Raw genomic sequence first — 15,743 nt, forward strand, 5'->3', positions numbered from 1 at the left:
ATTAGAACAAATCATTCTATTCATTAAGAGAATGCAACTATATATCTATCCCAACCACTTTGAATACACAGATACAAAATGGGCATTCATAGTTATACCCCATTTTTTTTAAGTTCCGTTATTGAATATTATAGGTGTGTCAAAGTTTATTCTTGATGTAATGCCCCCAGTGAGTGCCAGACATGGAAGGCGGAGCCTCTTACTCTACTCAAGCTCCAAGACTGCCCGTCTCATCTGGGATAGACTCTAAGGGCCTCGGCATGCTCCCCAAGGCTCCTGGTCTGCCACCATCCGATCTTTTCCCAGGCAATTTATGTAATACACTACAGAATTGACTTGTCTGTTGTGTCCATTGTTTCTTGTCCACACCAGTAATCCTGTGAGCTAGAACCGTGTTGGGTAAAGAACGCACACTTGATAAATATCAGTGGGCTAAATGAATGAGAGCACATGGATTTGAATCCAAGCCCCCAACTCACCAGCTATGGGACACTGGAAAAGTCACTACACTCCTTGAGCCTCAGTTTCCTCATCTGTAAAGTGAGGCAATAAATAAGGACCACATCCTAGAAACAGAGAAGGACAGAATTTAAGCCCAGGATATGGAGACTGCTGCTGTCTTCGTGAAGGCAGGGATAGCTGCATCTTGGGAACCCCAGCTGGAGAGACTCTCTTCCCTGTGTGGGTCACAAGCCTGCGCTGGCTGAAGCTGGAGAGGGCAGTGGGAGGAGCCCGCCTTTTGAGGTAGGGAGAGGGTGGGAGGTGAGACCCGGAGTAGTAGGCAGGGGGTGGGCCCTCCGAGGTGGAGGAGGGCAGGGGGCGTGCCTGGCCGCCCCAAGACCTCAGGACTGGAGGGGTGGGCGCTACCCCTCCTCGCAGAGCACCGAAGCTCAGTTGGTTCAGGAGTTGAAGCCCGGAGGCAGGAAGGTGCCCCTCCAACCACCCAGGAGCCGGATTCTGCCCTCGGAACGAAGCCCGGCCCGGCGCCCAGGTAGGCACGGGGAGGAAAGGGTGAACGCGGCCGGGGATTGTCCGCGGCTCTGGAAGGAGGTCTCGATCCCCAGCCGCCCCTCCAAATCAACCTTCTCCAGGGGAGATGCTGGGGAGATGAGGGGTTGGGTCCTCCGCCCCCGTCAGGATGCTTCCTCGAGATGGGGACAGGGGAAGTGAGGGCGCTTCTTTCCCTCTGCGGGGCGAGGGCGGAGCTTAGTGCACCGCTCTCCCACCCCCGGGTGGAGGGGACCCCCCCAGGGGAGGGGCTCCGGGCGAACGCTGCGGGGCGTCTCCTTCGCAGTCCCGCCCGCCCTCCGGCCGCCTCTGCCGCCGCGCGCCGCAGCAGCGCCGCCTTCCCTGCGCAGTCGGTGTCTCGGCGTCGCTGGGTGAGTGGGGGCGCCCCGATAGGAGCTGGGGGATGTGGGGAGGGCAGTCCCGAACCGGGGACCAGGTCCAGGGCTCCTCCACCCCGCGGTTCCCCGCGCCTCTGGGAATTCCTCTGGCCCGGAGTGAAGGGAGCGGTGGCTCCCCTGGGCGACGCGGGCGCTCTCCAGGGTCCTGACCGCTGCGTGGCCAGCCGGGGGGAGTCGCTGCTCGGCCGCCCCGGAGCGCCCCCTCCCGGAGGGGTCACGCGCAGGACGCGCTCTGAGCGCAAGAAGAATTGAGGCGGGGGCTCAGCACAGAGGTGGGGGAGGTTTGGAGTGACAACCCGGAGACGGTTTCTCAGGTCGAGCCATGAGGTTTTTTCTATTTTGGGGTCTGGGGGGCTTTTTGCGGGGACAACAGAATCTTCTTCCAACTGGGAGGGGCAGTGCTGAGGTGGTGGGAAGGAGGGGGCACTGGAGAAGCTCTCCTGCCCAGCACATTTTTCTGCCCCCGCCCTGGTGACCCAGTTCCCTGGACCTTGAGGAAGGGGTTAAGAAACACACTGCCCTGCTCAGCGCAATACATTTCCTCGTCCCTTCCGACACACCTGTCCTGTGGGTCCTCAGCCTGGGCCAGAGGAGGCTGAGCGGGGGGCGGAAGGGCACCAACTTACAGAAACATGCATGTGACACACTGCTGAGGACATGCACAGGTCCCCCACATGATCACATAGCGACATTCTCTTCACGCTGTGACCGGTGCATACCTGCTAACATGCACATGTAATGCATATAAGTGGTCATAGATTAAAACACAGAAAGACAAAGGTAATGCAGAACCCAGGAAAACACATGCATGAACACATGCGTTCTCATACGTGTGCCCACCCTTATGTACACAAGGAACCCCCTTGCCCTCTCTCTCCTCCCACATTCACGGGAGGGGTCACCTGCACACGCTCCTACATCCCTTCCCCAAATGATTGCTGGCTTCCCTCCATTGCATTCCTTCTGGCCTTGCAGTCAAACCTCTGCCCTGAGGAGACCTTTCAGGATTAGAAAGGGGAATGTTGGGGAAGCATTGGACGGGCTAGGCAATCTCCCTGGAAAAGGGGCCTCCAACAGGTTTGAGAAGAGGTGCAGCTCCCTCTCCTGGGACCTGACAACACCTCTGGACAAAGAAAGGAAAATGACAAGGGTGCCTGAAGGTCCCACGTGCAGCTGGCCATGTGAGAGGTGTTGGCATGTGAGTTGGCGTGTGCTGGCATGTATGAGACATGTGGGGTCGTGGGCTGGTATATCTTGGTGTGCAAGGTAGGGGGGCTGTGTGTGCTGCCGAGTGTCAGTACCTGTGAGTTGTGGGTAAGGGACGTTTCCTGTGGAGGCACAGTGACCCACAAGCAGTGCGGGCTGGTATGTGAGTGGCATGGGACCAGGGTATGGGTGTGGGGAGCTGTATAACATAATAAGAGTCAGGATAGATTTGTTTGCATATTGTTTCACAGGATAGTTGTGCTACTTGTGTACATGTACGTTTGATTTATGTAACACGTATGTAGCACTTGTTATTGGTGTAGGCATGGTTCTGAGTGTTTCACATGTGCTGTTACCTCCAACAGTCCTGTGAGGTAAGTGCTATTATTATCCCCACTCTACAGATGAGGCAGAAAGAGCTTAAGCAAGTTGCCCAAGGTCACATAGCTGGTAAGAAACAGAGCTGGGATTCACATTCCAGTGATCTGGCTCTGGAACCCAGAATAACATCCGTCCTATGCTGCTGCTTGTCAGGCACACCTGTCGGAGATGAAGGAGCTCTGTCTGGGTCACAAGTGTATTCTGGGGGAGCAGGAATGGGGAGCAAGGAGAGGACAGTGATAGGAAAGAGGACCAGAAGGCCTTTCTGCACCTGCTTAAGCAACTCAGGGGCCCAGTCCTGTCATGCAGTGGCTGTGTGACCCGTGTAGTTTTCTGAGCCTGACTTCTTCTCTGAAAAATGGGGGCTAGCTCCAGACTCCCCTTTTATGAGGTGATAAGGTGTGTACTTTGGAAGGCGTAGTGTCTGGCCCAATCGGTGGGAGCCCCTTTCCTTCCTCCTCTGGTTCTGTTCCCAGGAAACAGTGTGGAGTGGGTCATAGGGGCAGATGCTTGAGTGCAGGTGCTAACACTCGGCCAGTTCCTGTTTTGCTGGGTCAAAAGAAGTTGGGGTGTTCAGGGTCCCTTCTGGAGGAGTATCAAGGAGGCAGGAGGGCCTGACCCCTCCTCTCTGTCCCTTGACTCCCTGGGGGATCCAGGTGGGACTTGGCTTTGCGGTCATGGGCAAGCAGAACAGCAAGCTGCGGCCAGAGATGCTGCAGGACCTGCGAGAGAACACAGAGTTCTCGGAGCTGGAGCTTCAGGAGTGGTACAAGGGCTTCCTCAAGGACTGCCCCACGGGCATCCTCAACGTGGATGAGTTCAAGAAAATCTACGCCAACTTCTTCCCCTATGGCGACGCCTCCAAGTTCGCGGAGCATGTCTTCCGCACCTTTGACACCAACAGCGACGGGACCATCGATTTCCGGGAGTTCATCATCGCGCTGAGTGTGACCTCCCGCGGCCGCCTAGAACAGAAGCTCATGTGGGCCTTCAGCATGTATGACCTGGATGGCAATGGCTACATCAGCAGAGAGGAGATGCTGGAGATTGTGCAGGTGGGCCCGGGCCCCCGACTGCCAGGCGCAGGCCCAGCAGCTTGTTCTCACCACCCCCCCTCCGCCTTTAGCTCTCAACAGACATGGTAGGCAAGTAGTGGCAGATGCCACTGTCACAATCCCATTGACAAAATGACTGGTTTAAAGGAACAGTGAAAAAAACTCTGTGTACCCTTAGTCCAGAATCCCCAATTAACATTTTGCTTTATCTTTATATTCCTGCAATGCTTTCTTGTTGTTCTGAACATTGACCCTTTACCCTTAGGTAAAAGACGTATTTCCTAAGAATAAGGACATTCTCTTACATAATGTATAATATGATTAGCCATGTCAGGACATTTGACGTGGAAATGATGCTATTATCTAATCTACAGACCATCTTCCAGTTTTGCCAACTGTTTCCATAATGTTCCCTAGAGCATTTTTTCCCATTGTCTAAGATCAAGCACTGTTTTTTTTTTTTTGTTTGTTTTTGTTTTTTTCTGAGATAGGAGCTCACTATGCAGTTCAGGCTGGCTTTGAATTCACTTTGTAGCCCAGGTTGGCCTTAAACTTGAGCTGATCCTCCTGCTTCAGCCTCCCAAGCAATGGGATTATAGGTGTGCACCCCCTTATGCATTGTTTTGTTGTCATGTCTCCTTAGTCTCCTTTATTTGTTTTTTTCCGTATTTAGGACAGAATCTACAGGATCTACAGGGTCTTACTATGTAGATCGGACTCATAGTGATTCTCCTGTTTTCAACTTCCCAAGTGCTGGGATTACAGGCACACACCACCACGCCCAGTCTCAATCCCTCTCAGGGCACCCCTTGGGGCAGGCTGGCACAGCATGCTGGGGATTGAACCCTGGCCGCTGTGCTCTGCCTAAGCGGGTGCTTTAATCCACTGAGCTATCAGGCCAGCGCTTCCTTAATCCCCTTTAATCTGGAATAGTTTTTTAGCCAAGTCTTTCATGACTTGACATTTGTGAGGAGTAAATGACCATTGTGTTTTATTAATCCTCATTTACTCAGGAGGAAAAATGCTCAGAGAGGTCAAGGCACTTGCTTGAGGCTACACAGCCCGTGAGTGGACCAGTGGACTCTAATGCACACAATGCATATGGATTCTCAGCCACTGTCCAACAGAGGGGCCACCAACAACCCACTAGCCAGCAAGCTGCTCTGTGCCCATGAAAGCAGTACTTCCTTACCACAGCTCCAATGGCTCAGAAGGTGGAAGGACTTGCCCGAAGTCACATAGTGCTTACGTGGAATCAGGCTTAGCTTGGCCACCACCTAGAGCTGCTTTTTGTGAGGCCTCTGGACTCCTAGTCGGGAGTTCTGGCTTCCAGTTCTGGAACTGGCCTTAACTCTTAGGTTGCTCATCTGATATGACAAGATTTAGGGACCTACATGAGTGCCCTTTCTGAGCACAAACTTAAAGTGTGATAAGTGTTAGCTTTTTTTTTTTTTTTTTCTTTTTTGCGTAACTGGGGATTGAACTCAGGCCCTTGTGCTTACCAGGGAAGCACTTATTCCACTGAGCTACCTCCCCATCCCCAGTGTTGGCTTTATTAGGAGAAGTCTTGGAGCTGGGGAGACAGCTCAGTGGAATAAGTGCTTCCCTGGCAAGCACAAGGGCCTGAGTTCTATCCCCAGTTCCACAAAAAAAAAAAAAGAAAAGAAAAGAAAAGAAAAGAAAAGAAAAGAAAGAAAGAAAGAAAGAAAGAAAGAAAAAGAAGTCTTCCAGAACACTCATCTCCTTAGCCAGCCTTGAAGATGGTCAGGGCCTTGGTTCTCTTTGGGCTACCTGGTTCCTTGCCCACTTCCCCCTAAGCTTTTACAGCTTTTTTCACAGTAGTGGGGGTGTTGAGTCCCAGCCTGTTGCAGGGATAAAGCGGGACAAGCGTTCCAGTACAGGGTCCTGCACTTTCTTGGTACTCAGTAAGCATTAGCAACTGTCAGTCATGATTTCTCTGCGTATCCTCTGCTTTCGTCAAGATGGCCTTTCAGCGTCCTGCTCTGTGCTCTGGGCAAAGCCACTGCATTGCTTTGCATGAGCCCTTGCTGCTCTTCTGCTTCTCTGAATCTTTTCCCACCCAGTCCCTCAGTCCTGCAGACTGCTTTCCCTTTATCTCATCCTGCCCCAGTTGGACTTGACTTGGGCCTCTCTGGCTAAGTCTGCATCCATACTCTCCAGCTTGAGTGGAATGGCTGCCTTGGCAAATGACGCCCTTCCTGTGTCTAGTGCCTTAGTGTTACTGACTCTTATAGATCAGGTGTTAATTCTCAGTTACTGGATGCCAGGAACCTCTGGGGTCCTTGATACATGGGTCAAAGTAGACAGGGTGGAGGAACACCATGTAGCAGCAAATCCAAAAGAGACTCATGTTCTTCCACTGAGCATGAGTGGCTGCACCAGTGTGTGCTGGGAACTCAATCCTGCCACAGCCCCCACTCCGTGCAGCAGTCAAGCTAGCCCCATTTCTCGGTACCCCCAGGACCCCTTTCTGGTTGGTCTGGCTACAGGGCCCTGGCTTCTGTGATGGCAGACACAGGCCTCAGACAGCTGGTGCACACAGAGCTCTGCAAAACCCCAGTGCCTGATTAATGACAAATAGGCTCCAGAGAAACTGTGATCAGGCAGCAATTCCAAACAATTAATTAGGAGGCCCAGGAGAAGGGCTGTTGCAGGAAGCATGTCATTGCTCCGTCCTTCTCAGGACCCAGTCCCGTGCCAGGAGGTGGTACAATGGGAGAGGAGACTGTGTTTCCCAGGGCTCCCAACCTAGGGATAGAAATCATTGTGCCAGCTATGCTGACCAGCCCAGTGACAGAAGGTGACATCTGGGAGCCTGGGGACTGAGAGATGAGGGGACGGACTGAGGACCTGGTGGATGAATAATGTCTATCATATAAGGTGATATTTAGTGATCCCTTCCTGTAGCCATCCGTGGTTCTAGTTATTGTATCTCATTTAATCTTCTAGATAGTCCTAATAAGGAAGACAGGGTTACTCCATTTTACAGATGGTAACTGGGGCCCACAGAAGTTAAGTATTTGTCCAAGGCTACACTGCAAGTGAATCATGGACCAGAATGGTACTGCAGGTCCATCCCACGCTCATGCCCCCCTGCCCAAGCATTCTTCCAGCAGCTAAGAGAGCCGGTTCAAATTTGATCTTTGCCATCCATTCCTGTCCTCAGCCTTGTTGTGAAATTTAAAATAATGCTTATAAAGGACCTGGCAAATTGTGATTTTATTTTATTTATTTATTTATTTAGCGGTACTAGGGATTGAACTCAGGGCCTTGTACTTACCAGGCAAGCACTTATTTTACTGAGCTATCTCCCCAACCCTGATTTTCTGATAAATGGTCGCAAGTAGTTTTATTCCACCTAAAGACTGTGAATGTTGGGAAATCCGAAGGGTGCAGGGGTGTTTGGTTGTGGTAGGTTTACCCCTCTGGGGAAGGCTCATGGTGGTGAGGTCAGAACGGGCAAACTGAGAAGCATCTTGAATACCAAGGACCAAATGATTCGGACTTGGTACAGAACACAGTAGGAGGCACCACTGGCCTTTAAACATGGGAGTGCCTACCAGGCGCTGGGCCTGCTTCTGAGCATGTGGGCACTAGCTAGTGTCAGAGGTTCTTCCCTATATGGTAGGGACTAGTGTAGACCTATAGACACATAATTACTTCCGGAGAGGGGTCCTCAAAGGAGAAGCCCCGAGGCGCTGGCCTTCGCATGCGCCCTGACTCAGCCTGGGTCAGGCCTCACTCAGAAAGCACTGCATACACTGAGCCTCGAGGAGGAGTGGGAGGTAGCAGAAGGAGGTGGGGCAGCATCCAGGAGGAGCTGGGTGCACGGCGGCCTGGAGGGTGCCCGTGTGTGACGGAAGGGAGTGAAGGGCAGCCTCCCCGACGGGACTCAGCAGTGGAGATCTGTGTTGCAAAAAGCTTCAGAAGCAGTGTGGGGACAGACCGAAAAGCCAGAGGCCAGAAAAGACCAGCAGAGAGGGAGTAGCTGACCCGCAGGCAGGGGAAGTTTCAGAGCTGAAGAAGGGAGACTTTTTGGAGGTGTTAGTCTGGAAAACCTGGAAGGTTGAGGCGACAGATGGGGTCCTTGAGCCCCAGGACGCAGGGACCTAGCCAGCCTGTCAGTGCTATAGGCCAAGCACTAGGTGCTCTGTTCATTTAGCACGACAATCCTCCTGCGCCTCGCCTCAGAAGCTCTTGCACGTGGCAGCTGCAGCCCTCAACCCAGCAGAGCTCGGGCTGTCCCTGCCCGCTGGCAGATGCTCATTTGCATTCGTTTGCATAATATTCCCGCCCCTGTGGAACCCCGGCTGCCTCAATGCGGCCCTGCGCCCCCTGCGGGCCACAGACGGTAACGCAGTCCAGTGTCCGTCTTCCCCCCACCCCCCGCCCCCTTTCACCCCCTGGGTCTGGCGCCCTGCAGCAGTAAAGTGAGGGTTGCGAAGGGCCTGATTCTGAAGGGGCAGTGCTAGCTCGTACCCACAAGCCCAGGTGTGAGTGCCGATGCCCAGCGATCTGGGCCTTTGGCCATTTGGGCCTCGACGCCCTCGGACATCTCGTCTGATTCCCTGCACCCTCCAATTCTTGGGGCCGTTCGGAGCTTTCACGCTGCGTTCCTTTCCCACTTGGCCCTCCAGGGACCTAGATCAGGAGGCAGTGGACCCCACCCCAATAGCCCCCTCTTCTGGGAAGCCTTGCCAGGGCCCCAAGCTTTCGGGGACCCCCTCTACCTAGCCGGGCTGGGTGAGCACTCCGGGGCATTCCCGAGGCTGGGAGGGGAGCTCGTCTCACGCCTTGCCTTCCCTCCCGACCCTCAGGCCATTTACAAGATGGTTTCATCTGTGATGAAGATGCCGGAGGACGAGTCGACCCCGGAAAAGAGGACTGAGAAAATCTTCCGCCAAATGGACACCAACAACGACGGTGAGGGGTGGGGGGCGGGGCGGACGGCAGGCAGCGCCCCCTCCTTCCCTCCTGTGCCCCGGGCCCCTGCGTCTGCCCTCACTGCCTGCCTCCTCCCGCAGGCAAGCTGTCCCTGGAGGAGTTCATCCGCGGGGCGAAGAGCGACCCGTCCATCGTGCGCCTGCTGCAGTGCGACCCCAGCAGCGCCTCCCAGTTCTGAGGAGAGAAGACAGGCCCCCCCATCCCTGCCTTCACCGGTCCCACTCGGCTCTCAGCTTCCTTTCCCTTGTGTCTACCCAGGCTGGGGGCCAGACTGGGACCCGCCCCTGGTGGGTCTGCACTGTGGGGGCCCCTGGAACAGGGACCCTGCAAGGAAGGCGCCCAAAGCAAGCTGGTGTCATCCCCCTCTGGCAATGGCAGTGACAGGTTCCGGCATGGCTGCCCCTCAGAATCAGGAGTCCTCTCCCTGACACCTGGCCATCTACCGCGAACCCCAGCCCTGAGGCCAGACCCTTTCCCAACCGCACAAGGCTCAGGCTCGCCTCGCAGGGCTCAGCCTGGGGGCAGTAGGGAGTCAAGCTCAGGTGACTCAAGCCTGTCTTTTTACTTGGGGGGAGAGAATTCCAGGGCTGAGGGAGTTTGAGGAAAGAGCTTCCTTGAGCCGCCCTTCCCTGCAGAAGCCCCCACACTTCCTGCCCTAGCTCCTGCTGGCCTCCGGGCCAACACAGATGGAAACCTCCCCATCCCAGCTGCCAGCTGTGGGTTCCCTGAAACTGCCTGCCTTTTGCACTCGGATGCACTCAGATGGACGCAGCCAGCCACAGACCCTCTGTATTGGCCTCTCTCTCTCTCTCTCTCTCTCTCTCTCTCTCTCTCTCTCTCTCTCACACACACACACACACACACACACACACACTAGCGCGCGGGCTAATCCCTTCTACCAAGTCCTGTGTGAGAAAGAAATGCAGGCCCCTGGCCGAGCCCCACCCCCGCCCTGCATGCAGCCATTTGGAGCATCTTTGTTCTTTTTAATAACTTCCAAATAAAGTTTCGTTTCAGTGCAGTGGGCTAGGTGGCTGGGGCCAGGGGCTGAAACATCCCTCCTGGATCCCCAAGGGTCAACTGAGCCCTCTTGGGCTGGCTCCAGGGATCCTGGGGCCATCTGGAACTTGACAGCCATTTGACAACAGTGCAGGCTTGGTTGCAGGTCCGGTGGCCATGGGGCTGAATGAGGCATTGGCTCTCAGAGGGTGAGCGGCACAGAGCTGGTGCAGCTCATCAGGTTGTGGCCCTCCACGGGTTCTGGGCTCTGCACCTGTGGACACACAGCAGGCTGCTGCCACTGGGTCTGGCCTGGGGTCTGCTTCAGGAAACCAGGGCCATTGGAGTGGGGGGGTTATCACCACCCTGTGGGCAACAGTCCGACCAGACCCCCAGAGCATCCCTTGCGCCAGGCTAGATGCTCTTTGCCCTCCCTCAGCACTTGTTCTGGAGCCAGGTCCCAGCTATAGCTGGAAATCTGACCTTCTGAGTCTCCAAGCCTGTCCTTCTAGTCTGGGGCGAGAACCTGTGTCCTCCTTCTCAAAGATGGGTAGAGCACAGGAGCCTGAGCTCTCCAGCATGGGACCCCAGGTAGCAGGTGAGTCACGACTGGGTGGGGACTTACCACATGGTGGCCACTTTTCCCCCACCAGGGCCTCAGTTCCAGCACCTGGTGGGTGAGCTGGATGCAGCGCACAGCAAACACGCTCTCTGCCACACAGAGCACTAAGGAGATGCCCCACAGGCACAGGCTGGAGCTCTGCAGGACACAGGGGGCAGAGATGGCTATCTGGGACTGGGGCTGGAGGGCAGGACTTCCCCAACCCTGCCCACTCCATCAAGGGCTAGGATGCCCCCATCCCAAGCCCTGGCACTCACGTAAATGCGTGTGGGGTCGAAGGGGCAGTCAGGTGTGAGCACCAGTAGTTCAGGACTCCCGAAAGTGCAGACAGTTAGCAGTGCCCGGCCCTGGGTGGCAAAGGTCACTGCGATGGAGGCCAAGAGGCCAAGGGCACAGGTCAGCGTGAGAAGAACACAGGCTATGCTAGAGCTAAACACGGTCCAGCGCTGGACAGGAGAGGCCACCAGTTAGTGGCTATCAGGCAACTACACCCCCCCCCCCCCCCTGCCGCCATCATACCAGGCCCTGGGCAGCAGCTGCCACCCCAACTCTACAGCCCCATCCCAGGAAGCGCTGCCTACCAGAACCATGCTGGGGAGGTAGCGTGACAACACGATGACTGCGATGCCAGAGGAGATGACCTGTGGGGGAGGCTTGGGTCAACTCCGACCCTGTGCCGGAGGAGAGCAAGAAGTCGAGACCAACTTGGAATAGATTCCACTAATGTCAGTCTCCAACCCGCACCCCTCACCCCATGCTGAGCTTGGGCTCAGGGCCTCCATCCAGAGGCCTTGCCATCTCATGGCCCAGCCTTGAGTGTTATTTCTAAAACAGTTGCTCCCTGCCTACAACCTTCCGTGACTCCCCACTGCCTACAGCTGCATTTGTCTTGTGTATGCCAGGCCTGCAGGGTCCTACTTGGGTACGTGACACATGTGACATAGCTCCCTGCAATGGAAAAGACAGGCAAAAACAAAGGAACTCAACTAGCAGAGAACTAAAGCCAGCAGAATTCAAAATCCCTAGGAGACTTTAAATTACGCCAGGCTCTCAGTGACCTGTGCCCATGCCTATGACCTGCTCAGCTCTGCCCTGGGCTACTGTCCTTCCTCATTGTCCTGACAGGGACACCCACGTACAGCCTGTCTGATGCTCCCAGGCTCAGCTCCCTGCTCCTCTTCTCTGTGAAACCTGGCTTCATCAGCTTCCAGACCACTTTCAGGCCCAGAAGAGGACCCCTGGGGTGCTGTTCAGCCTTCCTCTGGAGATGTCCTTGCTGCACCAGGCATGACACTGTGGGGCTCCATCTACGGTTTTATTCCCCTGGGCAGCTGCACTCAGGGCTTCAGCCTGTCTGGTCTCTGCCTTCCCCTGAAGGATGAGCTGGCTTTGAAAGCCTCAGACTTCCATCATCCTAGTAGGGTTGGCTTCTTTATATCAGCAGGAGGTTGGTGAAGTCTGGAGTCTTAGTTTCCTGTAAACCACTGCCACTGGGAGCAGTGAGGTTAAGGGGGGTGAAGGGGAAGGGATCCAGCCCAGAGCCCACCCCTGTGGCCTTCCCAACTCTGCTTTCCTCACATAGCTGCCGGGAGGCACAGAGAGCCGGACTCCAAGGCCACTCCGGCACCTGCACGGCCCTGTGACACTGGCCTCTCCTCTCCTCGTGTGGTCCAGACCTCAGCTTCATTGTGCAGGCACAGAGAGAAGTTCCTTCCCTGAGGGAGGAGGCTCAGACTCTGATGTGTCCTCACAGGTAGGGCTGCCTCTTCAACAGTCAGGAAAGGACTTTGTAAATCTGAGAATGCCAGGCCTTGATTTCTGAGGTCCTTATACAAGGTCTCACAGCCAAACAGAACATGGTTACCATTTATCAAGGGGTTGCAGAGGTGCAATCAGTTAGTCCGCAGTACTTATGTCAAGGAGTTGCTATGGAACAGGTCTAATGCGCAGCTCCTGCCAAATTGGTTTTCTGAGGATCTCTAGAACAGGTCATAGCCATTCCCAGCTCCACAGCTTTGCATGCACCTTCCCTCTCACTTTCCTACCTGCAAGCCCAAGCACACTGAACACCTGGGTTAGTCATTGCTGCCCACCTGTGAACTCCTACACATCCATCAATACCCAGAGACCTTCAACCTCTGTGAAACCCCTGGGCTCCTTCAACTTGCCCGGATGTTCCTTCCTTTTGCCAGAGGGTGCCTTGGTGTTCTACAACAGTAATAACTCCAACTCACAGCAGTGCACACTAACCTCTGCACTGAATACTTCAGTGGACGATCCATCAGTATTCACCAGGGCCCTCTGAGGTAGACATTTTTTACCATTCTCGATGTATAGAAGGGAAACTGAGGCAAAGGTTTGATAGGTGGCATCACAGGGGTTGGCGCTTGGCACTCCCTGTTCAGCCACCCAGATGCCAGTGAGAACTCATCAAACACCTTTCAAGCTCCTCCCACTGCCAGCCACCCTTCTGCACTGGCCGTACCACAATGGCAGAAGTGACCGACACGATATTGACCACACAGTACTGCAGAGCCACCGCGTCATGGGGTGTGGTCACGTAGCGCAGCACAGTGCCGTGGAGGATAGCAGCTGCAACGAAGCTCAAGTGGCCCAGCACCACCATCACCAAGCCCGCCTTCAGCAGCACCTTCCGGAAGTCGTCCACATTCAGGCCACCTGTGGGGACAGCCAAGTCAGGGCCAGGGTGAGGGTCAGCCTGCTGGGCTCTGGAGAATAACAACAGTGGGTCCTGAGTCTATTTCTAGATGACCTGAGCCCAGAAACTTCTCTGAGTCTCAAGTTTCCTCCTCTGTAATGAGATTCACAGCTCCTTTGTGAGAGTCCCAGGGACTCAGGTCTCCAGCTCTGGACTCAATGCCCCCAGGGCTCCTCATTCATTCATTCATTCATTCATTCATTTATTCATTCATTCATGTGTTCATTACACATATGTCCATTGAGCACCTCCTCGGGTACCAGGGTGAGCTTGACAGTCACTGTTGAGGCCCCAGCCTACTGGGCAGGGATCAGGCCCTGATTGGTATTCAGTTTGGTAGGCAGGACCTGACCTGGCACACACGGTAGGTGCTCAACCCAGGTGTGGAGCTGAAGTGCCTGGAGGCTGGTGACTCCCTCGGGCCTCTGGGTCTGCATCTGCCCGGCTGTTGGGAGGGAGAATTTTTTTTTTTTTTTCAGAACCGGGGATTGAACTCAGGCCCTTGCACTTGCAAGGGAAGAGCTTATTCCTCCGAGCCATCTCCCCGGCCCAAGGGTGAATTCTAAGTGGCCCCATCAGCTCTTCTCCTCTCATCTGGGGAACAGGGAGGCCCCCTCCTCAGGCAGGCAGCTGCTATCTGCAGTTCTGTAATGGCTCCTGTCTCTGCCCCCAAGGACACACAGCTGGCCCCGCGCTCCCTCACTCAGCCATCCAGGACTGGAAGATGGTGGGCGGCCAGTGCCAAATGACCCCCCCTTCCTTTAGCTGCTCTCTTGGAATCTGACTTTGAGTCCTGCCCTAGGCCTCAGTCTCTCCACCTGTGGCAGAGGGCTGATCAAATTTTGTACATGTTGGGGCCAGGGAGATGGCTCAGTGGAATAAGTGCTTCTCTGGCAAGCGCAAGGGCCTGAGTTCAATCCCTGGTTCCGCAAAAACAACAAAAAAAACTTTATACATGTACAGGATACAGAAGCTAAATTTAAAAATGAAGAAAAGACAAAATGGAAAAAAGCAATCACTCACTGGATGCACTTGGGACTCTATGCCAAGAGGCAATCCCAGGAAGCAGGGAGGCAGCAGCTGCTGAGGAAAGGGCCCCTCTTCCACCCAGCACCAACCCCTCCTCTCTGCGGCCCCAGATTCCCTAGATATAAAACAGGCAGGGGACCCAGGAGGTGTGGCGCAGTGTTGGAGCAGCTTGGTGGGGTGTTGGCTTCCATCTCCGGCACCAACAAAGCAAAGCAAAACAAAATCCAGATGAGGGCAGGTCTAGCTGGCCTCTGAAACCCCTGGAGCCTGTGAGCCCCTCTGAGCCCTCTGGACCAAGTGGAAGAGAAGCAGAGGGCAGAGGATGGCTGGACGGGCACAGCAGGGCTGGACTGGCCTGCTCAGAGGAACAGCGAGCCAAACAGGAAGGGGCATGGCACTTGGTTCTCCCTCCACCCACCTACTTGGCAAGACCTGGCTCAGACCTGGGCTGAGATCCCGGCTTGATATCAGCAGCATCCCGGGACCAAGAGTTTGATCAAATGGGGACACAGTGGCAGCTTGGGGCTATGATTACAGCACTGGACAGAGTCTCAGAGCAGTTCCTTTATTTCCAGCTCAGACTCTGGGAGCTTTTATTAACGTGGATGGCACACTTTGCTCTCAGGAGGTAACTTCTTTTTTTTTTTTTTGAACCGGGGATTGAACTCAGGTCCTTGCACTTGCCAGGGAAGCATTTATTCTACTGAACTATCTCCCCAGCCCCTGGTAACTTCATATTGATAAGCAAGTGCTAGGTGATGGGTGCCACTATCCCCATTTTACAGATAAAGAAACTGAGGCCCACAGGTCTCTTGGCCAGAGTGGGGACTCTGGAGAACAGGCTGATGCCCAAGAACAGTATCCCGGTGCTCATGGGGACAGTGGGGCAAGCCGGTGTCTGCTTTGATCCCATCTGAGACCCTTTGGCAAAGCTGAGGGGCATCAGCCCTGGGCCCCGGGCTCTGCTCTTTGCTCCCACCCCGGTGACAGGTTCTGCACCTCTGTCCCATCCAGGGCTCCTGGGGCAGTGTGCCCCTCAGCAAGAAAGGAACGTGGAGCCACACTGAGCAGCTACCCAGCAGCCCTCCCTCCATCTCACTGCTGGGGAACCTAAGGCCCGCGCCAGGAAAGTAGCCCATCCCAGGTCAGGAAGTGAGTTAGAGGAGCAGGGGCCCGGACCTCGGTCCACCCGGCTGTAGCGCGGCGCCCCCGTGAGGCCCAGAGCCGCCCCGGCGCTCACCGAGGCGCACACACATGTCGCTCGCGCGGTGGCTGCGGCCGGCGTCAGCGCGGTCCCTGAGGCTGCGGGCTGCCCGGGGGCTCCGCTCCCATCCTCGTCGCCCGTCGTCGGCGCGCCCACT

The 15,743-nt window shown here is 55.2% G+C and overlaps 2 protein-coding genes across 3 annotated transcripts; one reads left to right on the top strand and one right to left on the bottom strand.

The window, feature by feature from the left end:
* The first annotated feature begins 1,304 nt into the window (after positions 1 to 1,304).
* Positions 1,305 to 9,235, top strand: Hpca (hippocalcin). 2 transcript variants are annotated; one of them, XM_004640981.2, is made up of 4 exons: positions 1,305 to 1,379; positions 3,650 to 4,048; positions 8,887 to 8,992; positions 9,094 to 9,235. In XM_004640981.2, the coding sequence occupies exons 2-4, from the start codon at positions 3,671 to 3,673 to the stop codon at positions 9,189 to 9,191; spliced, it is 582 nt and encodes a 193-aa protein (XP_004641038.1). In that variant the 5' UTR covers positions 1,305 to 1,379; positions 3,650 to 3,670; the 3' UTR covers positions 9,192 to 9,235. The 2 variants fall into 2 exon arrangements, with proteins under 2 accessions (XP_004641038.1, XP_023556869.1); XM_023701101.1 differs by lacking the exon at positions 1,305 to 1,379 and having other exon boundaries at positions 3,671 to 3,830; positions 8,885 to 8,992.
* Positions 9,236 to 9,991: 756 nt separating this feature from the next.
* Positions 9,992 to 15,737, bottom strand: Tmem54 (transmembrane protein 54). The gene is made up of 6 exons (XM_004640982.2): positions 15,623 to 15,737; positions 13,120 to 13,313; positions 11,216 to 11,275; positions 10,892 to 11,080; positions 10,638 to 10,772; positions 9,992 to 10,286 (listed from the first exon to the last, which is right to left on the bottom strand). The coding sequence occupies exons 1-6, from the start codon at positions 15,636 to 15,638 to the stop codon at positions 10,215 to 10,217; spliced, it is 666 nt and encodes a 221-aa protein (XP_004641039.1). The 5' UTR covers positions 15,639 to 15,737; the 3' UTR covers positions 9,992 to 10,214.
* Between the last annotated feature and the right edge of the window lie 6 nt (positions 15,738 to 15,743).

This window comes from Octodon degus, unplaced genomic scaffold (assembly GCF_000260255.1).
Source record: "Octodon degus isolate 3935 unplaced genomic scaffold, OctDeg1.0 scaffold00130, whole genome shotgun sequence".
NCBI lineage: Eukaryota > Metazoa > Chordata > Mammalia > Rodentia > Octodontidae > Octodon > Octodon degus.